We start from the raw sequence: 24,403 nt of genomic DNA, 5'->3' as shown, positions 1-24,403 counted from the left end.
GAACTGCAACCCACAATCCACACACCCTCCTGCACAAGTGGGAGGACGCCTCAGTAGTGTTTACTGTCATTCCCTCCGAATTTTGGCATGCCATGACATCTGGACAAGGGATTGAAGTATATTAAAAAAAATCCTGGTTAGTTTCAGCCAGCCTATTGAATTGAAGTTGGGTTCTTTGGAAACTGACTAGAGTTTGTTATAACCCATTATCCCTGGTGTGATCAACACAACAAGCCACAATTTGGGGGAGATGAAAGTAAATGCTGCTGAGGTCCTCCTCCCTGCAGTCAGGGGAGAGGGGTCAAGCCTGAACCACTAATAGGGCTATGGGCATAGCCAGAATTTTTGTTTGGGGGGTGGGCCTTTTGTTAGGGGGGCAGAACCTCAGTTAGCTATGTATTTTTATTGATTTGGGAGGGGTAGCTGCCCTTCCTGGCCCCCTGGCTACGCCCATGAATAAGGCCCTAAAGAAGATGAATTATTTTACCCATAAGGTGTCCTAACTGTAATGTTCCCATTGGATCTGCAGGTCTTTCAGTCACGTTGACATGTAATATATATTTGAAATATGAAGAGACCATGATAGTTTCCTAAAGATAATTGAGATTATACTTTTGGAAACCACTAAAATTGCCTTATGCCTGAGTTATTGCTTAGAAACAATTGACCTAAATGGAAGTATTGTTATAAATTATTCTTAAAGTTTGGGATTGTAAATCTGATACGTAAAATTGGGCTTGTAAATCTGATAATAAACAACCTGATACCATAAATTCACTATTCAAGGATGGCTGTCTGCAGTGCTATGATTTTGATTCCCCAGGAGGAGCAAAGGTACTCTAAATGGTTTGCAAATTTGTGCTGAATGAGAGTGCATAGTTAGATAATATTAAGTATTGCAAATCCACTTTTGTGAATAGGTCTTCAAATGAATGTATTTTTATTACTAGCCTTTTTATCATTCCAGATAAACTTTATAGATTACAAGTGCATCACAATTGAAGGCTTTTTGAAGACAATCAAAGCACAAACATTAGATTGCCTTTGCAGTCTGCTGTTTGTGCTTTGCAGTAAAAACTAAACAAAAACAACATTGCAGTGTCCTATATTGTCTGCATATAATGCTATCCTTTAAGTCTGTAATCCTATACACACCTGGGAAGTTCCCTTGAATAAATGTGGCTTACTTCCAAGTAGACATGCATAGGATTATGCTGCACGCATTAGGTTCTACCTGGAAAATAGAAATAATTGAGCTTTTATTTCTATTGACCCTTTGGAGGCAACACTTGTCTGTTTAAATTGCTAGCGAGTATTAGCAACCACATATTTTTTTATTACGCCTATGTTCAATAATCACAAATCCCTTTCCTTTCTCTCTCTCTCTGGAATACCTATATTCTGTTAATGAAGAAAAACTGAGAAATACATTTTTTCTTTTTAAAAAAAGCAAAGCTGGCGTACAACCAATATGGACCTTCTTCTTTTTTCCATTGTTGATACTTTTCCTCATACAGACTGCAATTCTATATGCACTTAACATGGAAGGAGCTTCATTGAAATGCATAGGAACTGTCCTGTTGTTAAACATGCACTTCGAAAACGGTACCAAATGCAACATGTTGCAGCATTTTCATACTTCTCCTATTCCTATAATAAATCACACTCTAGACAGTTTCTTTTAGACAGAGCTACATCGGACACAGATTTACCAGCAAAACGAAAAAGTAAAAAGGCTGTTTCAAAATAGAGTATAGCAATGTGGCACATGAGGTAAGGGTAGAGAGAAAAGGCTTTTTTCACATATATGTGCCTCTTTAAAGCGAACAGTTGATAGGAATAAAGCCACTAACCTGTTTTAGTGCTCTGAGCATCTTCTCAGAGTGGGCGCTTGGTGCAGTGTGGCCAGTTTTGGAGGGGAGGCTGAATCCCCCAGCCTCAGGACGGTTTGGCTCCTGTCACATCAGTCTGGGAGTGCTGCACTTGAGAGGACAGACAGAGAAAATGGTTTCTCTCTGCCAGCCCTTGCTAATCCCCGCTGCATCCCTAATCATGCCTAAGAGATTTATTGTAGGAGACTTATGTCTTCATGTTAAACCCTGCAAAACATGCCACTTAACCAAATGTAATTTGAAACCCCTGTGACTGCTCTCAGGGCACCCACTTTCACCTGTTTACCCACCACCACCAGTCTTCACAGGTTCATTGGCTGCCCTTAGATTTCTGTATTAAAGCCCTCATAAGAAAAATTGGATTTAGCTTACGCTGCGTTCACTCTCCCGTTTACTGTACATTCACTGTGTTTTCAGTGCTGCGTTTTTAATCCATTACATTATCCAAAAGATTGTGTGTTTCCTGAGCTTTGTTATAAGATACTGCCGTTTGATGAGTTGTTTCTGAAAAGCATCACGTGAACACCTTTGCATAGGGTAAGGAGACATGCCTGCCTTGTCCTCTCATTTGATCTTTTTCCCTCCAAAGGGAATAATTTTTGGGCAAAACCATCACATGTGTATTAGGGAGCCAGCCCAGTTTTACGGCTTGTGCTCTTGGTAGCCTTTGCTTGCCTCCAATAAAACAACGAAACCTGGGCATAAATAAGGATAGTGAAGTAGAGAGGCTGGAGACAAAGCTGGGGCTCAAAACAACACAAAGTGTTTTCTTTCAGAAGCATGAATTTGCTGTATTTGTAGACTGGCAGGGGGGTATCAGCTTGCTTCTCCATTTGGGTTGCCTAATCTAAGTGAGCCAGTGTGGTGTAGTGGTTAAGAGCGGTAGTCACGTAATCTGGGTAACCGGGTTCGCGTCTCCGCTCCTCCACATGCAGCTGCTGGGTGACCTTGGGCCAGTCACACTTCTCTGAAGTCTCTCAGCCCCACTCACCTCACAGAGTGTTTGTTGTGGGGGAGGAAGGGAAAGGAGATTGTTAGCCGCTTTGAGACTCCTTAAAGGGAGTGAAAGGCGGGATATCAAATCCAAACTCTTCTCTTCTTCTTCTTCTAATGGCGGACGTTTTGCTGGAAACCGCTGTTTTGGAAGTGGAGCCTGCAAGTTACACCAAAAGGAATCTAGACAGATTGCTGTTCAGAAAGGGACAATTCCTTCTTTTGGAAAACCATTCAGTAACCTTAACTCTGTATACCACTTAAAACATGTTTGTCTACCAAAATACCCCGCTCAGGAATCAGGGCTAGGAAGGGCTTCAAATGCCTTAAGGCAAATAATGAATAATGTATGTGCTCCTGTTTTGTTGACTCCTGTCCTTATTAGCAGTGAAAAACACAAAACAATAGATGGCAGTATTGGCATGAATATCCACTTGTGTGTTTTATTTTAAAAATTCTTCCCCAGCCCTGTCCAAATTCTCTCTGCTGGTAGCCCTACCATTTGTCTCTACTGCCCTGCTTCTCACCTGTCATCTAACTGTATTGTTGTTGTTGTTTAGTCGTGTCTGACTCTTCATGACCCCATGGACCAGAGCATGCCAGGCACTTCTGTCTTCCACTGCCTCCCACAGTTTGGTTAAACTCATGCTGGTAGCTTCGAGAACACTATCCAACCATCTCGTCCTCTGTCGTCCCCTTCTCCTTGTGCCCTCAGTCTTTCCCAACATCAGGGTCTTTTCTAGGGAGTCTTCTCTTCTCATGAGGTGGCCAAAGTATTGGAGCCTCAGCTTCAGGATCTGTCCTTCCAGTGAGCACTCAGGGCTGATTTCCTTAAGAATGGAGAGGTTTGATCTTCTTGCAGTCCATGGGACTCTCAAGAGTCTCCTCCAGCACCATAATTCAAAAGCACCAATTCTTCGGTGATCAGCCTTCTTTATGGTCCAGCTCTCACTTCCATACATCACTACTGGTCTAACTGTATACTCTCCTCCATTCTCCTTCTTCATCCTCTTTTTGGCTATGTAAAAGAATGTCTTTAAACGCAGGAAGGTTGTTCCCCCAACACAGCTGCATTTCAAGTAACATTTGCATTTGCTGTACACACCAGAGAGGGGAGTCTTCGCCCAATGAACATTACTGATGGGTCAGGGCAAAGGTTCATATCTAGTCCCACATCCTGTTCTCATAGTGGCAACCAGAGGATCTAACGGGAAGCCTGCAAGCAGGACCCAAATGCAACTGTACTCTGTCCACTTGGGACTCCCAGCAACTGGTATACAGAAGTGTATAGCCTTGAACATAGCCATTATGGCTAGTAGCCACTGAAAGCTTTATTTCTTTAATGAAAGACAGCAAATTTTTAATAAAATTAATAAAAAATTAATAAAACAGCAAATTAATATATAAATTGTACAAATATAAGCCAAATTCTGACATTCTTAAAAGACTACAGTTGTGTGTGTGGAGCTTACTCCCAAGTAAATGGGATAAGGATTTCAGCCTAAACTAGGAAAATAAATAATGTGCAATGCAAGGCTTGCAATGCAAATATTATTGTAAAGCAGAGTTTCCCAAACTTGGGTTTCCAGCTGTTTTGGGACCAAAATTTCATCCCTTCCCCCATTCTTTCGGGGGGCAAGTTGGAGAGATTCTGCAGTCAGATAAATTGATGCTGGCTATGACAACCAGAACTTGCTGCTTTCTTGTAGTTAAGAAACTGGGGACGAGCAACTGCAATTTGATGCTCTTAACTGGGAGAACATTTAGTCCTCACTGTGATTCCTGCATCGAAGGAGTTGGGCTGGATGAAGCTAGGGGTCCCTTAAAACTCCACAATGTTATGATTCTAAGTAACATCTGAATATGCTCTGGGCACCTGCATGGATTTTTCTTTGTCTATGGTGGCTTATTCTTAAAAACAACAACACATACCTGTATTTATGCATTTTTATAACTGTTGTACATACATCATATGCTGTCCATCACACAATGCTTTTCTTCTAAAAAAATGTTTAGGGGTGCTCTCATTTTCCTACTCATATTGAAATACTGCGCCTCAATGAGGCCAAACTTAGATTCACAAAATGTTTAGGGGTATGCGTACCCCAGTGTCCCCCCAGAAAAAAGCACTGCCATCACATATCCATTTCCTAAGTACTACCCAGTCCACCTCTCCATTTCATTCTGTCACCTGCATATCCTGATCTTCTACCCATTTTTATCTCAAATCTTCCTTTGTTTGATATTATTTGCTGCTCACATGTTTACTTCCACTTGCAGGTTGAATTGAATATTATACTCTCTAAGATATTCTCCAAAACACTTCCACTCTTCTTTTAACTTTGTCTCATCTTATACTGTAAGCCTTTTGCTTCCTTTTGCACTGCGTTTGCTCCAATTTGGTGGTAAAACACAAGTTTTCCCAGGACAAAAAACACCATCACTTGGACACAGAGCTTTAAAGCCCAGACCTGCACCTAGAAACATGGCACAAAAGGAAATCTGGATGAGCCCTAGGACACACACATGAGAATAAATATGGTAAAATAAATGTCCTAAATTATTTACAGTATAAACTGAACTGAAAGCTATATTGTCCTTCTCTTCCACTATATTGTATTTCTTACTACATTTTAAAAATGTATTTGTTCATATCTTCCAGGCAATCTTTCGAACGAACAATTTTGTCATTTAATGGAAGAGACTTGAAGGCTTAGCATAATTAATGGGGCCACTTTCTTTGTTCCTCCCTGTGCTGTTCCCATCTGCAGCACTTATTTTCCTTCCTCTTTCAGTCTGGAGACACATGAGTCCTGTAGCACAGCATTAATACTCGACAAGGTCTGTTTTATTGGTTTACATGCCCTCTTTGGCCGCTTGAGACATTTATTAGCCTTTAGCTAATGTATATGGGACTTTCTGTCTTTTGAACATTAATTAAGAAAGCATTCCCAACTGGACATTGATGTTGTTATGAAGTAGGCTATGCTATGCTGTGTTTAAGAATATGTTGCACAACTGCATGGTTTAAATAGAGTCCCTTAAGACAGACAAAAGCTTTTTAACATTTATAAAGCGATGACACCGTGGCTTTCTGACTTTTTGTAAAGCAAACACCACTCAGAGTTGGTATAATGATACTGTGAATGCTTGTTCCATCTTACAAATAGTCAGCTGATGATCTCATGGCCAAGCCAAGTTAGATTCAATTATGCTAAGAATTTAGCACACTTATGAAGTTGTTATCTATGTTGTCCTAGGGTTCTGTCTTAAATTTGAACCAAGCTGAGAGAATTTGTTTCCTCACTTCAATTTCTTTTTTTAAAAAAATTATTACTGTATTGCTGCAGGTGCTGATATTAGTGACATAAATGTACACTACAGCTAAACTTTTCCAGATGACACAAGAAAGGAGTTTGTCCTTTTACCTTGCCATGCTGAATAATGCCTGCAATAAGCTATGCTTTGATATAATGGGTTAGGTGTCTCATATCTGTAGAATTCCACTCTCGTTTCAGTAGGTCTTATTAAAGGCTAAAGCCTATGATTAGTAAGGAGATTTATCCTACACTATATTGTGACATAAGGCGAGACACCTTTTCCCTTTCACTTGCTCTACACTTCTGTGGTTATTGCTCCCCTTCCCACAACCACTTTCTCAACTCCCATAGTCCATCAAGAAAAATCCCTTTGGAATCTCCTTTATACCTCTGTTCACATGTATCTGTACCTTTCTTACAGAGGTGGCACTCATGACCATTTATCTTATGTCTTAATATAGCCTTCTACAACTTGAACTTCAACTCTCCTCATCCCTGCCCATTGGCAACACTGGCTAGGGTTGATGCAATTTGGAGTCCAATGACATGGGGGTGGGCAGGCACCAAGCTGTGGGGTCAGACTGCTTTAATATACAGTTCCCATGCTCACATAGGCCCAACTCTAAGTGTGATGTTAACTTTTTGACACTTAATGTAGTGTAAACCACCCTGAAGGGCAGTATAGAAATTTAATAATTAATAATAATGCCCACCCCTCCCTAATCTCAACAGAATGAAAGAAGGCAGCATACAGTTCAAACAACATTTTGTTTCAGCTGATTTATTTAGACTATTTCTTAATCATCCTTCATCAAAAGATTCCAGGGTATTGTACATAATCCCTACAACATATAAAATATAATTTAAAACCAACACATAACCATAACAAAATAAATGAAAAACAAAGCTAAAAACATAATAATAATAATAATAATAATAATAATAATAATAATAATAACAACAACAACAACAACAACAATAATTTATTTATACCCCTCCCACCTGGGCGGCTTCCAACAAAATATTAAAAATACATTAAAACATCAGTCATTGAAAACTTCCCTAAACAGAGCTGGCACAACTGGTACCTTAAGTGGTTTACCATGCATGATATAAGAATATCTAGTGAACTTGTCAAGTTTCTAGCTAAGTACTTATCAATCAAGACACTAAATCCAGGGGTCAGTGTATAATGAGAATAGTGCTATCCTGGACTATAAGAGTCTCTCCTACCCCCTCAAAAATTATTAAGGGCAGAGGTCTATACTCTTGATCAGTCTTCACCCACCTAGTGCCCTCCAGATGTTTGGGACTACAGCTCCCATCACCATGGCCCTGCTGGCTCGAAGTTGTGGACAAACTCTGGAGGGTACCAGGTTGGTAAACATTCATCTAGATCTTCTGACGAGGGGCTATAGGAGTCAGTAGAAACTGCTACACCAGCAGAACATAAGCTACGCATAACACCTCAGATAACACCAGCAGAGCAAACTGCTGGCAGAGCTGTTCCATTACTTATTTTAAGTATTTATATACCACTGTTAATCAGAAAATACAGCTGCACTTTGGAGGGGTGTATATGAAATAACCAACACAGCTGGCTAGATTTTAGGACTCTACTTGGATGTAGTTCAGAATTTACTGCCACACTACTGGATTGCATCTCCTTTTTTCACCTTCCCTGACCTTTCCTCCATTCCTTAAATATGGTAAAAAAAACCATGGTTCTAATATCTTATGGCACTAGAAATTTGTGGCATCCATCACTGCACATGTGGCAGGAGGAATCAAGTACACTATATAGCATTTTTTTGAATCATGGGATCAAAATTCTTATTGATGTGTTAAATTGTAAGGTTCTGGAATAATTTTGTTGGTTACCAGTTTACATATGGAAATAAACGAGAGTAACAACAAATTATATTTTGAAATTGTGTTCTGTGTAATGGTAATCTATGACTTAAGGCAATCAGTCCTAAGTCTGCTTTCTGACCTCTAGAATTACTAGCAAAGCTATTTGACCTAAATACAATCTTCCAAAGCAGAGTATGCAAGATATTGTTTTTCAGGAAGCGGTAAGCAATGACAAAGAATTTCCCCAAGGCTTTATTTTATTCCAAAATGAATTTGGGTATAATGCATTACAATTATGTCTGAGAAAACGCTTAGCTCCACAGTTACATAGAGTATGCATTTACGTATGGTATCAAATGGTAAAATGATAGGGAGAAATATGATGCCTCTCTGTTATTTTATGTTGCACCCTAGTACTTTTAAACAATGGAGGCCTCCTGCATTATCATCTTGAATGAGGTATCATCCCATTTTGGGCAGATTGCAGAACAGTTTCCTACCACCCTAAAGTTCTGTAATATGAATGAACTAATTATAAAATTATAAATATAGATTCTGCCCCCCCCTTTTAAACATATTTCAATGTTGGTATATTGTAATGTGCTGGAATATAACTTTTAACTCAGGTATGGCAGAGATGCTCATCTGCTGCCAGTGAATAAGGTCACATAGAAACCCTGGTCTCCCAGGCAGCCTGGTACACCTGCTCCAGGCCTTGGAGGTCTAAGATGGCTGGGGGACCCCCAGAGACCAGTTCCTTTTCCATTTCAGCTTATAACTGAACTCCCTTCCTGGGATCTCAGAAAATCTCTGCACAGGCCTGCTCCCAGGTATGGCACTCTAACCACTACACAACCCAGGGATTTGACTCATGTTCCTTTTCTACTTTAAAAAGCCCTCTATGCACATTTATGTATAAATGTGTTGTGCATATTGGCATTTTAAAAATCACATTATTTTTGAAACATAGCTGTTCTGTTCAGAAGCCCCCTTTGCTCCCCAAATTTGTATCTTGCAACAGAGGGCTGGTGGACCATGTTGTTGTTGTTTAGTCATGTCCGACTCTTCGTGACCCCATGGACCAGAGCATGCCAGGCACTTCTGTCTTCCACTGCCTCCCGCAGTTTGGTCAGACTCATGCTGGTAGCTTCGAGAACACTATCCAACCATCTCATCCTCTGTCGTCCCCTTCTCCTTGTGCCCTCCATCTTTCCCAACATCAGGGTCTTTTCCAGGGAGTCTTCTCTTCTCATGAGGTGGCCAAAGTATTGGAGCCTCAGCTTCAGGATCTGTCCTTCCAGTGAGCACTCATGGTGGACCATGTTAGGACACAGAAATTTCCTTCCACAAAAATTATGGAAGAACGTGGGGCGGTTATCTTTTCAACCCCTTTATGTGTGTGTGTCTACTGACATTGGACACTGATGCTGGTTTTTTAATGAGCTTGAGCCCAAGGTTTTTTCTTTTGGGTTTTCCCAGCTTACTTTGGATATACTGCATAAACAACTATATATTGCACTTTTTACTAAAGACCCCACCAAAAACATTTTATTTTTCAGTATATTTCCCAGTTTAGTGGCTTCTGCAGCCTTAATCCTGAGTGGCTCATAGCAATAAACATTATCTCCCTTTTTGTTACAGGAAAACAAATGGCTTTTACCAGCGCGTGTTTCGGTACTTTAATATTCCAAAAAAGAGGAAACCCCAGCCTGTAAGAGAACATCGACAGCCATCTGTCAAGCCCCCATGACGCAGCCACCAACCACCACCTCTCTGCAAGCTACCATTAGGGAAATCCTTAAAAGACCCTTTCCGACAAAGGCCGGGCTAAACTACAATTCCCAGAATTCTCTTCAGACCAGCGCAGTACGAACAAACTCGCTGGATTCGCCTCATAAGCAAACGTGAGCACAGCGGCGTTTCTAAGAGACGGCCGCCCGCCGGGACGACTGATGGGGCCGCTATCCAATCTGCTCAACGGGCTCCTCGCGAACGACCCAATAGCGTTTCAAGGCGTCGGAAGGGTGGGCGGGCACCCTAGAGGGAATAGCTGGCTCACTGGCCCTTGGATGGAGGGCAAGGGAAAAGGAGGGGGCTTGTTGCGAAGGTAGAGCGAGCGAGGAGCGAGGGGGACGGGCCAGTCGCGTCCTGCGGGGACTGCAGCTGAGGCGGCGGAGAGTTGGCGACGAAGCGGTTAACCCTGCAGCGACAGAGACAACGGCCGTTCGGCGACTGCCGCTGAGCCGCTGACTGGATTGCCTGTCGCCTCCGTTAGCTGCCCCGCCCGCCGGTCCCTGCGCCTAGTCCGGCCCGGCCCCGCAGTCACCATAGAGACAGCGGCGGCGGAGGCGACGACGGCGCCGCTTGCTCGCAAGCCATGGGCAGGAGCCTGCTGCTGGGCTGCGCCGGGCTGAACCGGAGGGCGCCGTGGGACAACCGGTAATATCGCCTCTCCCCCCGTCCCCCCGCCACCACCTCAGCCGCGTTTCCTTCTCTCCTCGGAGGCCCTCGAGAGGAAGAGTGAACCCCGCGCCGGCCTCGCTCTGAGGGGGAAGGAGCGCCGGCCGCCGCGTTCCAGGTAGGCGCTTCCCCTCAGGGGCTGGCGAGCGGGGCATGGGGTGGGGGAGCACGGTCGTCACCCGGCCTTTGGCCTCCCCCAGCCAGCGAGAGGCCGCTTCGGCGGGGTGTGCGCAAGTGCCGCCTGGTCGGGGGGGGCGGCGGGAGGGATGCTGCTTCGGAGGCGCCGGGGGGGGGGGTTGGCGGGGCCTCGCGGGATGCGCCTCTGATAGAGCTTAATAGCGGAGGGAGCAGCGCCGGGTTTCTGGGATCGGAGGAGGAGGCTACACGGAGGGTAACCTTCAGAGCATCACCCGTAATTTCGTCCCGCCGGTTATCTATCCCGGTTTTCCGTGCAGGGGCAGGAGGGGGGCGGGGATGCTGCATTATTAGGGGGGGCGGAATCATCTCCCAGCCTCGGATGGGAGAAGATCTGGCAGCGCTTGGCCACTTCTGGTGTGTCTTCTCCTAAGGCCCCCTCTGTTCGCTTTGCAGGGTTGGGGAGCGGGGTAGCTGCTCGTTGTGGGTGTTTGGTAACTGGGCAGCAGCGGTGAGGCGCATCGCAGAAGTTTCCTGCCTGGTACCGATGAAATGGCAAGTGATGCTCTCGCGGGTTGAGAGCGGTTCTGCTGCAAAAATATAGGCTCTGCGGGGTGGTGGGAAAAGAGCTCTTTTGCTTATTTCGGCTAAGGTCTGGCTTTCCCTGCCTTTCTTTCATTTATTGGTGCGGAGAATGCTCCCCGAGGGGAAAACTAGGCTGCTTGACTTGTAAATCTGCTAATGTTGATGCTTCTGTGTTTCCTTTAGTCATACAAATATGCTCTGGCATACAGGCAGATGGAGGCTGAGGCTAAACATTGCCGCTGCTATCAGCAGTTACATGAAGATATGAATACAGATACATAGGCTTTCTTTTAAAAGAGAGAGGTATGGTCCTCTGCCAGAGATCTTTAAAGAGACCAACTGCCAGCAATGGGTGTAGAGAAAATCTGCTAGAGAGGGTTGGCAATGTTGTGTCTTTCTGCCATGAAACAGCAAGAGGGATGGTTAAATGATACTTCACCTTAAGTATAGCACCAAGTATTGGTGGGTTTCAAAATGTTGATAAAATATAGATGCTTTGAGATTAGCATTTTCTGTTAGTAACAGTAAGATATATCACAGATATATCCTACCATACAAGTTATTTAAGACTAATATATGTAGATGACTTCAGATTTTAAAAAATAATCAAGCAGTTTATAAGTTTCTTGAAATAAATAAACTTCAAAAACCTTTGCAGTATATTTTATATATTGTGTCATCTAGAATACTTTTTTTTGCCCAACTACAATGTTGAAAACTTTCATGTTGAAAGCAGTGAAGTAAAGAATATGACAGGATAGCACTTAACCAGAGAAAGAGAGTCTGATATTAGTGCAGAATATCCTGCACTAAATCAAACGTTCTTGGCACTGATAATCAATATTTAAATTATAAGTGAGATGTGCCAAGGCTTGAGTTTACATAAATTTCTGTGAGTAGCTGTTTCAAAATATTTTCAGTGGGATTCTTTCTTTAAATGTTTGGAACTGATCCCTGGTCTCTGATCAAGTCTTGTGAATAGTAATCTTGCCTTCCTTTGGTTGTGTGCTCATATGGGAAGTAGAAGAAACCCATGCAGATTTGTCCCAAGACAAAAGAGAAAAATTATCATAAACATGAAAGACAGTATTTGGCATCACTTGTTCTCTTGGGGTTCAAAAAAGCAAGGGAGCTTTGAAGTCCTTTAGACTGACTTAAGAAAGCATGTGGAAAACAAGGGATGGGATGCTTTACTTGTCTGGGCTTTAAGGTTTTGTGGGGGGCAGGTACTGGAAGGGTTTATAGCAGAATCAGAATGGGTGGGATGTGCTGTGTGTGTCTTCTAACACGTCCATTCAAGAAAAAATGATGCACAAAATGGGGTTGGTGTGAAGGTTAAAGGTAAAGGGACCCCTGACCATTAGGTCCAGTCGCGGACGACTCTGGGGTTGCGGCGCTCATCTCGCTTTATTAGCCAAGGGAGCCGGTGTACAACTTCCGGGTCATGTGGCCAGCATGAGTAAGCCGCTTCTGGTGAACCAGAGCGGTGCACGGAAACGCCGTTTACCTTCCTGCCAGAGTGGTACCTATTTATCTACTTGCACTGGCGTGCTTTCAAATTGCTAGGTGGGCAGGAGCTGGGACCGAACAACGGGAGCTCACCCTGTTGTGGGGATTCGAACCGCCGACCTTCTGATCGGCAAGCCCTAGGCTCTGTGGTTTAACCCACCACGCCACCCGCTGTGAAGGTTAGGATGCAGCTTATACCTCCTTGACACCGTCTTCTTAGGGAAAACATCTCCACATTTTAAGAACTGAGTTTGGAGTAAACAAGTTGCACATTGCATCCTAATTTAGTAAGAAAAGCGTAAAACACTTCCTAGGCTGGTAAAATACAAGGAATATATGTTTGGAACTTAATAGACTTTTTTGTCGGATAAAAGCTTGGTTAAATACAGATTATAACTTGTTCTGAATGACTACCGTAGTCCAGTTCACCAGTTTGTCTGTGACTGTATTTCTCAGCTGACGAAAATTTTAATCTGACTGATGTGATCTGTTCTAAGTGTAAGGTTCACATGACCTTACTAAAAACACAGCCCTAGAATTTTATTTTAGGAGTGGTGGCGGTGGCAGCAGAATACAATTATTACAAGTTGCAAAACAGAAAGCTGGTGTGTTATAATGGCTTGACATAAACTATGCAGTACATTGATTTATTCCTTGTTTTTCTGTTGGAGAAGCTGTGTCTAGCATCTCTTTAAGAGACAGAACATTGGGTTTTTAAAATAGCTTTTTAAGAACTTCAGTGTTCATATATTGCTGGTTTTTAATTAGAATTAATGATTACTGTATTTGAGTAGTCTTTGATACTCGGGCCATAAAAACATGTTGCCCCCCCCCCCCATGTCAGTAACATTTGAAAAATGTTACATTGCTTTAAGTTTATTGGAAACATATTGTAAAATGGTCTGCTAGTGCTAGTGTGTTGGGTTTCTTTTTTGGATAATACACTGGATGGAATAGGTCAATACTTTTCAGTAAAAAGATTCCTTCTGCCCCAATTCTGGTTTGAATCCTGAGATCTTATGAACAGAACTTAATTCATAAGACACCTGCTGGTAGAACTGGAGGAGGCCTTTCTTGCTGTGGAGGACAAGTGTGGGACTGTGGGGGAAAGGTTGAGTTGACGTCCTCCTTCTGCAAGTGGAAATCTCAGCTGGAGCAAAGGCCTTTCCATAAGCAGAAGGAGCCCTTTCTTCTGTTCATGGAAGGGCAACTGCAGACCCAAGCATATTTTCCTAAATTTAAGATTAATTGTACTTCATATAGCCTTAATGATTCACCTTTGCATCTTGGTATGTAGCATTAGTTTCTTGTGGTGTGGAAGGAGTTGCATTGTGGTGAGGATTGTAGTGGCCTGATGTGGCTCTGATTTCATTGCCTCATTGGGCAATGAAATGTCATTCAACATGGATGTGCTCTTTGGCAAAAGTGAGTGGGGTCTAGGCATGTCCACACTTATTCTGTATGAATTGTAATGTAATATAGAAGGCACTACAGCTCACTGAGGAGAACCTATTTTGTTTACAGAACTAGAAATCTCCCTTCCTTCTCAAGAGTGGTGTGGGTTTTTTAAATAACATCTTCATGGAAAAGTCAGTGTGGAGATAGCAATAGTACTGATGCTGCAATACTGGAATTTAAAGAACTGTTAACTGGTTCCTCATGTCCAAGGAAGCTTTTGGCTTGGATTTTCAAAAGCCATTTGTGATATAGTGTAGGAATCTTGCGTTCAAAGGGAGCGATATCAGAACTTTCATTGGGAATGAGCTACCTCTTGAATACATCTTTGGATGATGGCTACATTCTTTAGTATTGATTACTTGAAAAATAGTGTCTTCATTAGCTGGCATATAACAAAAACAATAGGCTGGATGAAAGTCAGTAAACTAAAATGGAATTGCTATAATAAAGAGGTGTTGTGGGTAGGTAGTTCTTATATCCAGGAACTGGCTGCACACCCTTCTTTAGAGGGGCTTGCCTTCTCCTTGAGGGGTATGTAGACTGGTGGTACTTCAAGATCCAGCTTCGTAACTGAGCCCATATGTCCTCAGTGGCGCCAAGTGTCCTTTTCCAGCTTCAATTGGTTCATTGGCTATGGCCATTCCTTCACAAGAGATGGCTTTGCCATAGTGATGTATGCCCTAGTAAGCTCCTATTTTGGTTACTATAATGTGTTTTGTGTTGGGGGGGGGCAAGAAGTTGAGGTGGAAGCAGCAGTTCATGCAGAACATGCTGTAAGATCATTGACTAGTTCATCCAAATGAAATCTCATCATACTGATTCTGAGGGAGTTACACTGCCTGCCTATATGCTTTTGGGCTGTATTCAAATTGCTGGTGCTGTTTACCGTAAAGTGATAAACAGCTTGCGGTCCGAAGATCTCCATAGCTTATCTCCATACCATCCTGTACATGCCCTAAGATATTCCAAGGAGCTCTTCTCTGTGTACAATGGTTGGGGGATATGTAGTGACTTTTCCCCAGGCACATACAGAATTTTAGTATATTATGTTGTGATAGGATTGCCTGCTCTATTGTTTTAGCTGCTTAGACTGTTCGCATTGGTTTTATGGTTGCATTTTATTCTATGTGATTTTATAAATTTATATTTTGTACCCTGTTCTGGGATCTATCAAGTTGAAGGGCAGGCTATAAATATTCTTAAATAAAATAACACAATGCTCAATAGGGGATTTTGCTGTTTTGTAAAAGTGACTGCAGTGTTTCCTTTCCTAATAGGTTAAAAGGGATTGATCCTTTTCTTAATAGCTTCCCAGATTCTTGTTTTTTGGGCTTCTTGTTCTTCTATCTCTACATTTGTAAGACAGTTTATTTTATTCACCACCTGTCATTAAATACTGCGAGTGCTAAAACAGTGGTCTTAACATTTCTGGTAGTTGATTAGAAGGTTAGTTTAAATAGTTGTCCATAAATGCAGTAGGTGCTACAGATATGTGAAATCATGGTTATAAATAGTATCTGTAGTTCTTTCACACTCCTCTATATGGAGGTCAAGCAAAGTCAGTTAAATCTGAGAGGAAAAAATGATTGTGATTCTTGCATTGGTAGTCTGCCTGTGGTTTCAGTAAATATAAACCATGGATTTCTTTTGTTTCTCATTTATGGGTGAGCAAGAATCATTAAGAATTCTCTGCTCCAAAGCAGTATGTATGGAAATATTATGTTGAACTTGTATTAGTTATTAAACAACAAATCTCCAAAGTACAGCAATAAGTTATGGGAGAAACAAACTATGGTGCCTTCATATTGGTGGAATGTTAGCTTAGTGAAGTCAGGATTCTACATGTGCTTAGCAGAAAAGGCAAAATGATATTGCTTTAAACTACATAAAATGTAGTAACACTCTGTGTACATATGCACCCAGCATCTGTGGCAACATTACTGACACATACTAATTGTAGCTTGGTGCATCATCACCGTTTCATCAATCATGCATAGAAGCAACCAATCAGTGCATGGTGATGGTAGAATGTCCCCAATCAATGCATAGTGATGGCAGAATGTCTCCAAGGCATCATTCCACTACTTAGGTGGTCACAAATCCAGCACACTGCATTCAGCAGTGTAAATCATCATGACACATCCCAGCATGACCCTGGCAACAGACACTTTTCAGGCATATTTGCCGACAGGGTTTGAAATCCTCCTATATCTCTTCCATGCAATAAAGCACATTTTGGGGGGACAGGAACACAAACAATAGCTTGAACAAGCCACAGTTCCTCATATTCATATGAAATGGGAACTGACAGTTTGTTGCGGACAGCAAGTAGAAGCTTTTGAACTCCTCCCTTTGTGCATGGAGGAGGAGACCATAAGCCCAATACAGGTCCCATTCACATTCATAACAATATTTTTTTATTTATTAACAAAATGTAAATACCACTTGATTTTAGTAAAGCCTCTAAGTTGTTCACAAGGAATAGTAAAACTCAATAAAAACAGTTAAAACATTTAAAAATAATTAAAATTAACAGCAAAAGAGAATGCATTTCAACATCAACTCAGTTGGTTAGAGCATGGTGCTGATAATGCCAAGGTTGCATGTTTGATCCCCATAAGGGACAGCTGCATATTCCTGCATTGCAGGGGGTTGGGCTTGATGATTCTTAGGGTCCCTTCCAACTATACGATTCTATGCTTCTATATGTCTGCATTGGCCTGCCTAAACGAAAACATTTTAAGCAGGCTCCAAAAAGAGTACAGTGAAGGCATTTGTCTGATGTCAGTAGGCAGGGAGTATAGGTAATGCCATGCTAAAAAAGAAATTTCTTACAGCTGCAGAATGAGTATTGTGCAGCACCCGTAAAAGTGCCAATTCTTCAGATTGAAGCATGGGAACCACTCACACACAGTGCCTCCATTTTGCCAGCATTGTGGCACCACTGTGTCCAGGTACCAGTCCAAGAACTGTGTGGCCTCTCCTGATTCAGATGTTATGGAAATATAGTAATAATAATAATAATAATAATAATTAATAATAATTCATTTCTTATACCCCACACATCTGACTGGGTTACCGCAGCCACTTTGGACATCTTCCAACAAAATATAAAAGAACAAAATGTCACACATTAAAAGCTTCCCTAAACAGGGCTGTCTACGAAAAGTCATATAATTGTTTAATTCTTTGACATCTGACAGGAAGGTGTTCCACAGGGTGGATGCAATAACTGAGAAGGCCCTCTGCCTGTTTCCCTGTAACTTCACTTCTCTCAATGAGGGAACTGCCGGAAGGCCCTTGGAGCTGGGGGCCTCAGTGTCGAAGCTGAACAATGGGGGTGGAGATGCTCCTTCAGGTATACAGGGCTGAAGCTGTTTCGGACTTTAAAGGTCAACACCAAGACTTTGAATTGTGCTTGGATATGAAAATTATGCAGTCTAAACATCCTTCACCCAAAATAAAAAATTTTTTTCTTCCAGTAGCACCTTAAAGACCAACTAAGTTAGTTCTTGGTATGAGCTTTCGTGTGCATGCACACTTCTTCAGATACACACATCCTTCACCCAATGAGACATCCTTCAGCTTGGTTGCAGTTTGTGGAGCTGCAGGCAGTTGTCAAAACAGTTGAGTCAACAGTCGGAGCTCAAGTGTTGAAAAAATTGTGATGAATATGAGAAACCATTATAGGGGTTGTTCTGTGGTTCATCATCTTTGGCCTCTTTTCGTATAATATAGGTGCAGCTTGTTTCACTTGCCTTGCCATCACCAATAGCTAGGCACATTTTGCCTCAGTCTTTAAAGTGTGCCTTATAGTAGTTCAGCCTGGATACTGCTAGTGCATGGGCAACTGAGACAGGCTCCATGCTCTCCAGATAGTCTCAGTTGGTATATCAGCTTAAGCTGGTAAAAAACACTTCTGGCCGTTGTTGCTACTTGAGTTTTCCCAATTTTTCCGGCTGCATATTGCATCCTTCTATGGGAGTGCACTCCTGTGCAAACTTACCCACTCACAATATCTCTGTCAATAGCAATTGGCCTAGTGAGCTGCTAAAGCTGTGGAAGATCTCTTTGTTTATATATAATCACCTGACCCTACTGGTGAATTGCCTCCAAGATTAAAAGTTGCTGCACATGAGCTGTAGATTTGCTGTCAATGGGTATCTGACACCTACAATAATTTTCGCGTCAATAATAGTGTGAGTATTTTTCTCCATTGAGTTGTATAGTGGTTTCTCCTGTAGCTGTCAACGATCCATTATTGATAGAAGGTATATTTTGTCCTATTATATAGGTTGTAATACAGCTTTCTTAAAGGAGAAAATAATCTATTTCAATGGACTTCACAGTGTGGTCTGGCAGGGGATAAGAAACTCTTACCAATCTCTGATGAAATAATTTGGTGTTGAAGGTCAGGAGAGGAGTTAGAATAAAGGAAAGCTGATATGGTAACGGTTTATGTAGAGAGCACAACCTTGGCCATGACCTCATTTTTTTAGCGTTATACAAGTCAATGGTTCTCAGCTTAACCCTCCTGCATATAGTATGGGGTGTTAAAAGGATAATGGATTATCCACAGGGGTGTTACAAGAATTAGTTTGATGCGTATGAAAGAATTGAGAATAATTATTGTTATATTCTAATGTTGCTCATTTGAGGCAGGGATAACACTCCTCAACTGGCATAAAGGTTTACAACTTTTTAAAAGGTATCTGTTGCAGATACTTTTATTTCTAAAGGAATGTACTTACACACACAGCAGAAAGCTGACTTCACTATGTAAAATATTTTTGTTTTGTTTGAAATTTTATTTCAGTTCTGAATTGTAAAATGGAAAAATAACTTTCTTACAGTAGAGTTAGGAAGGCATTCAGTTTGTCATTTTTTAATTATCAAGTTCTCATGAACTTGATAAGTATTGCTGTTTATCTTTATAGCCTCTGCTTAAATGGAAGCCACCTTTGGGAGCTGGATGGTCTCTATTGACGTAGGCTTTGCATAGCAGCTGCACCACCCCAGGAGATTGCAATGAGTGGAGGAGGGGAACAGCCAGATATCCTGAGTGTAGGAGTATTGGTCAAAGAAAGATGGAAAGTGGTAAGTATATTAAATCCTTCTTATTTCCTCCCCAGATATATGAAAGCACTAGACTAAATAAAAAGAAATAAAATTGCAAGGAACCAGGTAAAAGGAAGACACAGTCACAAACTGCACCCTGTTAGCAATATATGAAAGCATAGTAATATAGAATTGGAGAAATTTCCCCCTCTTGGACACCTTTTTTGCAAATAAATACACAAGTTAGCAGTCCCCTTGCCTGTACTTTGGTGTGCTGGTCTTTTCTGGCTGGTCTCTTTCCTGAGAGTTTATTTGTTTGTAACATTGAGCATAGTGGCTGTAGGTAAGTGATGTGGTTTTCCTCAGCTTGAAAAGCACTTCAAAACGTGCTGCTAGCTGTTGTTCATCTTTACCTTAATGTGGCCCTGTGGAACAAAAACCTCACATAAGATGCCTGTTACCTGTATTTATAAAAATATTTATATACCGCTGTATTGTAAATATATATCATAGTGGTTTGCAACAATATAGAATAGAAACGTTTTCAGCAGGCATTTAACAGTTTGCACAAGAAGGCAGCCACTGAATCTATATTGGCAGGGTGTTCCACAGGACTGGGCAAATGACACTAAAGCAGTGGTTCTCAAACTGGTGTGGCAGTCACACTGGTGTGACAGAAGAGGATAGCAACTGTCAGCTCTGTTAAATATGAAATATCTTTGTCTTGACGAGGAAATGAGAGTTTATTTATCTCAAATTAGGCCTAAAATAAATGAGATCACTTGGTAAAGGCAAGCTCACACTTCTTATTGCGTTTGTATACATACTTAAGGTACATATGATAGAGACTTGTTTATAATTATATTTTGGGAATGATTTATGTTCTTATGTAGCTGTATTGTTTTATACTTTCTGGATGTCCTATGATCATATTATAAAGGAGTTGTTTTCCATGTTATAAATCAAGCAATGCTAGGAGTTGTTTCTTTTTGTTTTCCAATGTATTTCTTATCAATAAAAAATTGGTGTTGTGTGAGCAATTTTTTATTCTGAAAGTGTGGGCCAGAGAAAAAAGTTTGAGAACCACTGTGCTAAAGGCTTGATTTCTTGTCACATTAACAGTAGTTAATAGATTAAGAAATAAAATTTAAAATGAGTCTTGAATTAAGTAGGGAAAGAGGTAACCTAATACAGTAACAGATTTAGTGGCTAGATAATATTCATAGTCTAGGCTTGTTAATTCAAAAGTTCTGTATTTTTTAAACAATGCAGAATTAATATTTTTATTCATTACAGTTCAAAAAGATAGGAGGTGGAGGGTTTGGAGAAATTTACGATGCAATGGACTTGCTTACCCGAGACAATGTTGCATTGAAAGTCGAGTCAGCTCAGCAACCAAAGCAGGTTCTGAAAATGGAAGTAGCTGTGTTGAAAAAACTGCAAGGTAAGGAGGATAAAAGATCCTTGTTCTGAATGTATGTCTGATTCTTGGAAATCTGATAGGCTCAGTGTATCAAAGTATACTATATTGGTCAGTATGGATTCCAAATATAATAAGGAAGAATTAAGATTTAGTGTGCAATCCTGTGCATGTCTATTGAGAAAGAAGCAAGTCCCACTGATATCACTGGGGCTCACTACCAGGTAAGTGGGTATAGAATTGCAGCCTTGCATTGAGGACAAGAATAGGGAAGTTTACTGATTTTTAAAATAATAATGATTCAAGTTGATGATGTGCCTTAAATCTGAGATAGGTGAAAAGATGGCAAGTATTGTTCTGAGAGAATGTGCGAGACTGATTGAGATGTGAACCTATGACTGCTGTCCTTGAAAAATGTTGTGAAATATTTTGAACACCACAAAATCCCTGAGCAACTTCTGAAATTACAGGATGACCTAGCTTACTCTCCCTGACAGTGTTACTAAATTTAAATATTTCTTTAGTAGAGGGAATTCCAACAGGTGTCGTTTGTACACCTGGTCACCTAACATAGCTTAAGCTGTATGAACATTTTTGATACTCAGCATGTATCTCTTTTGATACTCAACATGTATCTGTTCAGGTTTTTGGTTTCACTTTAATAGAGGCATAAATTGTGGTGCAGCAGAACCAAAACAAAGCAGAGTAAAAATAATTTTTTTCAGACCATTAATTTTGTAAGTGTGTCAATAGTCTTGGTGATAGCTGTCAATTTACCTCATGGGATTTGGGGGCCAATGGTGTGGGTTGATCCTCGCCACATGGTCACAGGCCGGAGAGAAGAATTGTGGGATGCAGGCACACTCCCCTCCGTTTTTTTCTCCTGCCTGTCGCAGCAGTACGTTTCTCCTGGTTCTCCTGCTTCATCTCAGATAAAAAGCTTGTTTCTAATTTATCAACAAAAAGCATTTTTGTTGCATCTTAATGGCCATGTTTGCAAATCACAAATTGGGTTTATGCTCAAATACAGGCAGTGGCAAACCCTGCTTATGTTCATCTTCATGCAACATTGTCATGGGGTGAGGTGTTTAAGAGTAACTAAAAAAATGTTAACACTGAAATATGTTTACTTCCATGAATGCTAACAACTTTTGGATAATGAGGCACTGTTTAATTATGAATTGGTGCAGAGAATTAGAGACAAAGTGGATTTTATTTTTGACAAGTTTCTTCCACGTGTCTAAGCTGTTCCTTAAGTTCTGTTTCCTTTTTTTGCCACCCAGAAATGTAAGTAATAGATTTAGGGATTTAGGGAAGCGCTTGGGGAGAGTGGGGTTAGTGAAAAGTAATCTTTCTACCACCTCCTTCCCCAGCAGCTTCCTGAAAAGTCTCTCTTGATGACTGGGGGCCCTCCTGAGTGGGGTATGGTGGGGTAGAGGGAATTGCTGAAAATAGGGTGGAGACATGTCCGGTGAGAGGGAGTCTCTGCCCAGTTTTGGGCTTATCTCTCCTTTCAGCCCCTGGAGCCACAGTGCACCCCATTCAGGAAGGTCCCTTGACTTTTAGGACAGGCTTCTCTAGAGGAGGTGTTGCCTTCCTCCAACCTCATTTCTGTAGGTGACTCTCCAGAGCTAAGGAAACATAAAAAGTTTATATTTTATTTCTGCAGGAAAAGATCATGTCTGCAAATTCATTGGCTGTGGAAGAAATGACAGATTCAACTATGTGGTCATGCAGTTGCAGGTAAGTTTGTTACATTTATTTGTTCTCTAAAACAGGTGTAGTCTACCTTTTTATACCTACTGCCCACTAATGCATCTTTCTTGATGGTAACATTTCCTTCCTGCCCACCAGTGCTCAATGGAAGGAGGATTCTGCCTGTGCCGTGGAACCCCCTACTGCCCACGTAGAATCCTGAAACGCCCACTAGTGGGCGGTAGGGACCAGGTGGACAACCCCTGCTCTAAAAGGATGTTCACAGATATAAATTAAATCTCCACAACCCCCTAAGAAAGAATGTCCAGCTAATGTAACATTGCTTATTTGATAGGAGAAGGGTAAATACAAACCACAGGCTGTTCTCCATGTGCCTTATCTGAAGCAATTGCAGAGGGTGGCTAAACAAGAATGGGATTTTTTAGTGGTACCTCCATGTCTTTGGAACGCTTATCTCCCAGGAAAATGTACATGGCACCATCCTTGTCATTTTTTCAGCACCAGGCTAGTACAGGTTTATTTACCCAGGCTGTTGAAGATTAAGTTGACCGCTACTGTGCTGCTCGTATTTTACAGGTGTAGAATAGATTTTTTCTTTTTTTATTGTTAGATGTGCAATTTATAAATTTTGTATTGCACATTGCTTTTAATTTGGGTTTTACTTGATTTTACTTATCTTGCTGTTACATTGCTTTGAGACTTCTTTGTGTTTAGCAACTACCAAACACAATAATAACAACTGCTACTGCTGTGACAGCTTATCATGCCTTGTGATCTGGGCCACCTCTTGGGGAAAAATTTGATAGCTTAATTGATACCCTATTCTCTTCTTGATCAGTTCAATGTAAAAAATAAATCTAATGTTGATTTATTTTGTCCATTATAAAATTATTATGAAAGCTAAATGGAAAAAATAAATATTATTGAAAATGTCTGTCTTCCTCATTTTGGATGGGCAGAGGGAAATTTCACTGAACGTACTTTACTTTCTTGCTTTTTCAGGGTCGGAACTTGGCCGATCTGCGTCGAAGCCAAACTAGAGGGACCTTCACAATCAGTACTACCTTGCGACTTGGCAAGCAAATTCTAGAGTCTATTGAGAGCATTCATTCTGTTGGTTTTTTACACAGAGATATTAAGCCAGTGAGTTTATCCACAAATTTTGTCAGAGCCAAGAATTTAAGTTGCAACTGTTGTCACTTATTAGGGGGTGATCGTGCAGTTAGAACAGTCAGAAAATTGGAGATAAAACTATTAAGATGACAGTGCATAGTTTAAAAGCTAATCCATGATTGTTTCTTTTATATATTGATTTTCAGTAACAGAACTCTTTAACTGTAATGGTCTTATCTAGCAAATAATAATTGCTTTCGGTTTTAAAAGTAAGTTCTTAATTTAGGAAAGCCTTAGATGATTGCATCCACTGAGAATATATTACTCTGTACTTTATTTCAAAGTATTAAGATGTTCTGTTTAACATGACTGAATAGCACAGTCCTATGCATGTCTACCCAAAAGTTTAAATAACTGTATCCAGTGGTAGTCCTACGCAGAGTAGTTTAAGTAATTGATTGCAGCCTTAATGTTGTATTCAGCGTTTGTCTTGTGTAGAGATTGTTGTTGAAGAACATGTATAGTACTATCAATCAATATGTCATCTTTTTCCTCCCCAGTCCAACTTTGCTATGGGACGTTTCCCTAGCACTTGGAGGAAGTGTTACATGCTAGATTTTGGCTTGGCGCGTCAGTTTACAAATTCATGTGGGGATGTCAGACCGGTAAGAAATTCTAATAAAACTTTTTATTAATAATTTTAAATTTGGTATATTGGACTGCTTTTAAAATAACTGTCAGGCTGAACTGTTTTATCCATGCTTGATGCATTACGCCAGAGGTCTGAGACCCAAGTTCTAATCTGGCCAAACCTCCAAGGGCTAAGTGAGTGGGACCAAACTATGGTTTATACAATCTATGGTTTAATGTTAATGGGCAACATGCTAGTA

General features: G+C 41.1%; 1 protein-coding gene across 4 annotated transcripts in view; it reads left to right on the top strand.

Moving 5' to 3' along the window:
* Window positions 1-10,013: 10,013 nt before the first annotated feature.
* Window positions 10,014-24,403, top strand: part of TTBK2 (tau tubulin kinase 2) — a 47,327-nt gene continuing 32,937 nt past the window's right edge. For 2 of the 4 annotated variants that reach the window (XR_014526914.1, XM_083506250.1), the window contains exons 1-6: window positions 10,015-10,637; window positions 19,144-19,303; window positions 20,561-20,708; window positions 22,354-22,427; window positions 23,403-23,543; window positions 24,074-24,178. Coding sequence is in view for 3 of the 4 variants with exons in the window: in XM_083506250.1 (XP_083362376.1) it covers window positions 19,235-19,303; window positions 20,561-20,708; window positions 22,354-22,427; window positions 23,403-23,543; window positions 24,074-24,178 (537 nt within the window). In the remaining variant the exon portion in view is untranslated. Of the gene's footprint in view, window positions 10,638-11,523; window positions 11,543-19,143; window positions 19,304-20,560; window positions 20,709-22,353; window positions 22,428-23,402; window positions 23,544-24,073; window positions 24,179-24,403 lie in introns of those variants that run through there. The other 2 variants (XM_083506251.1, XM_083506249.1) reach the window with 2 other exon arrangements.

The sequence above is a fragment of the Podarcis liolepis genome (genome assembly GCF_965112155.1).
Source record: "Podarcis liolepis genome assembly, chromosome: 1".
Lineage (NCBI taxonomy): Eukaryota > Metazoa > Chordata > Lepidosauria > Squamata > Lacertidae > Podarcis > Podarcis liolepis.
This window is presented reverse-complemented; position numbering and strand designations above follow the sequence as displayed.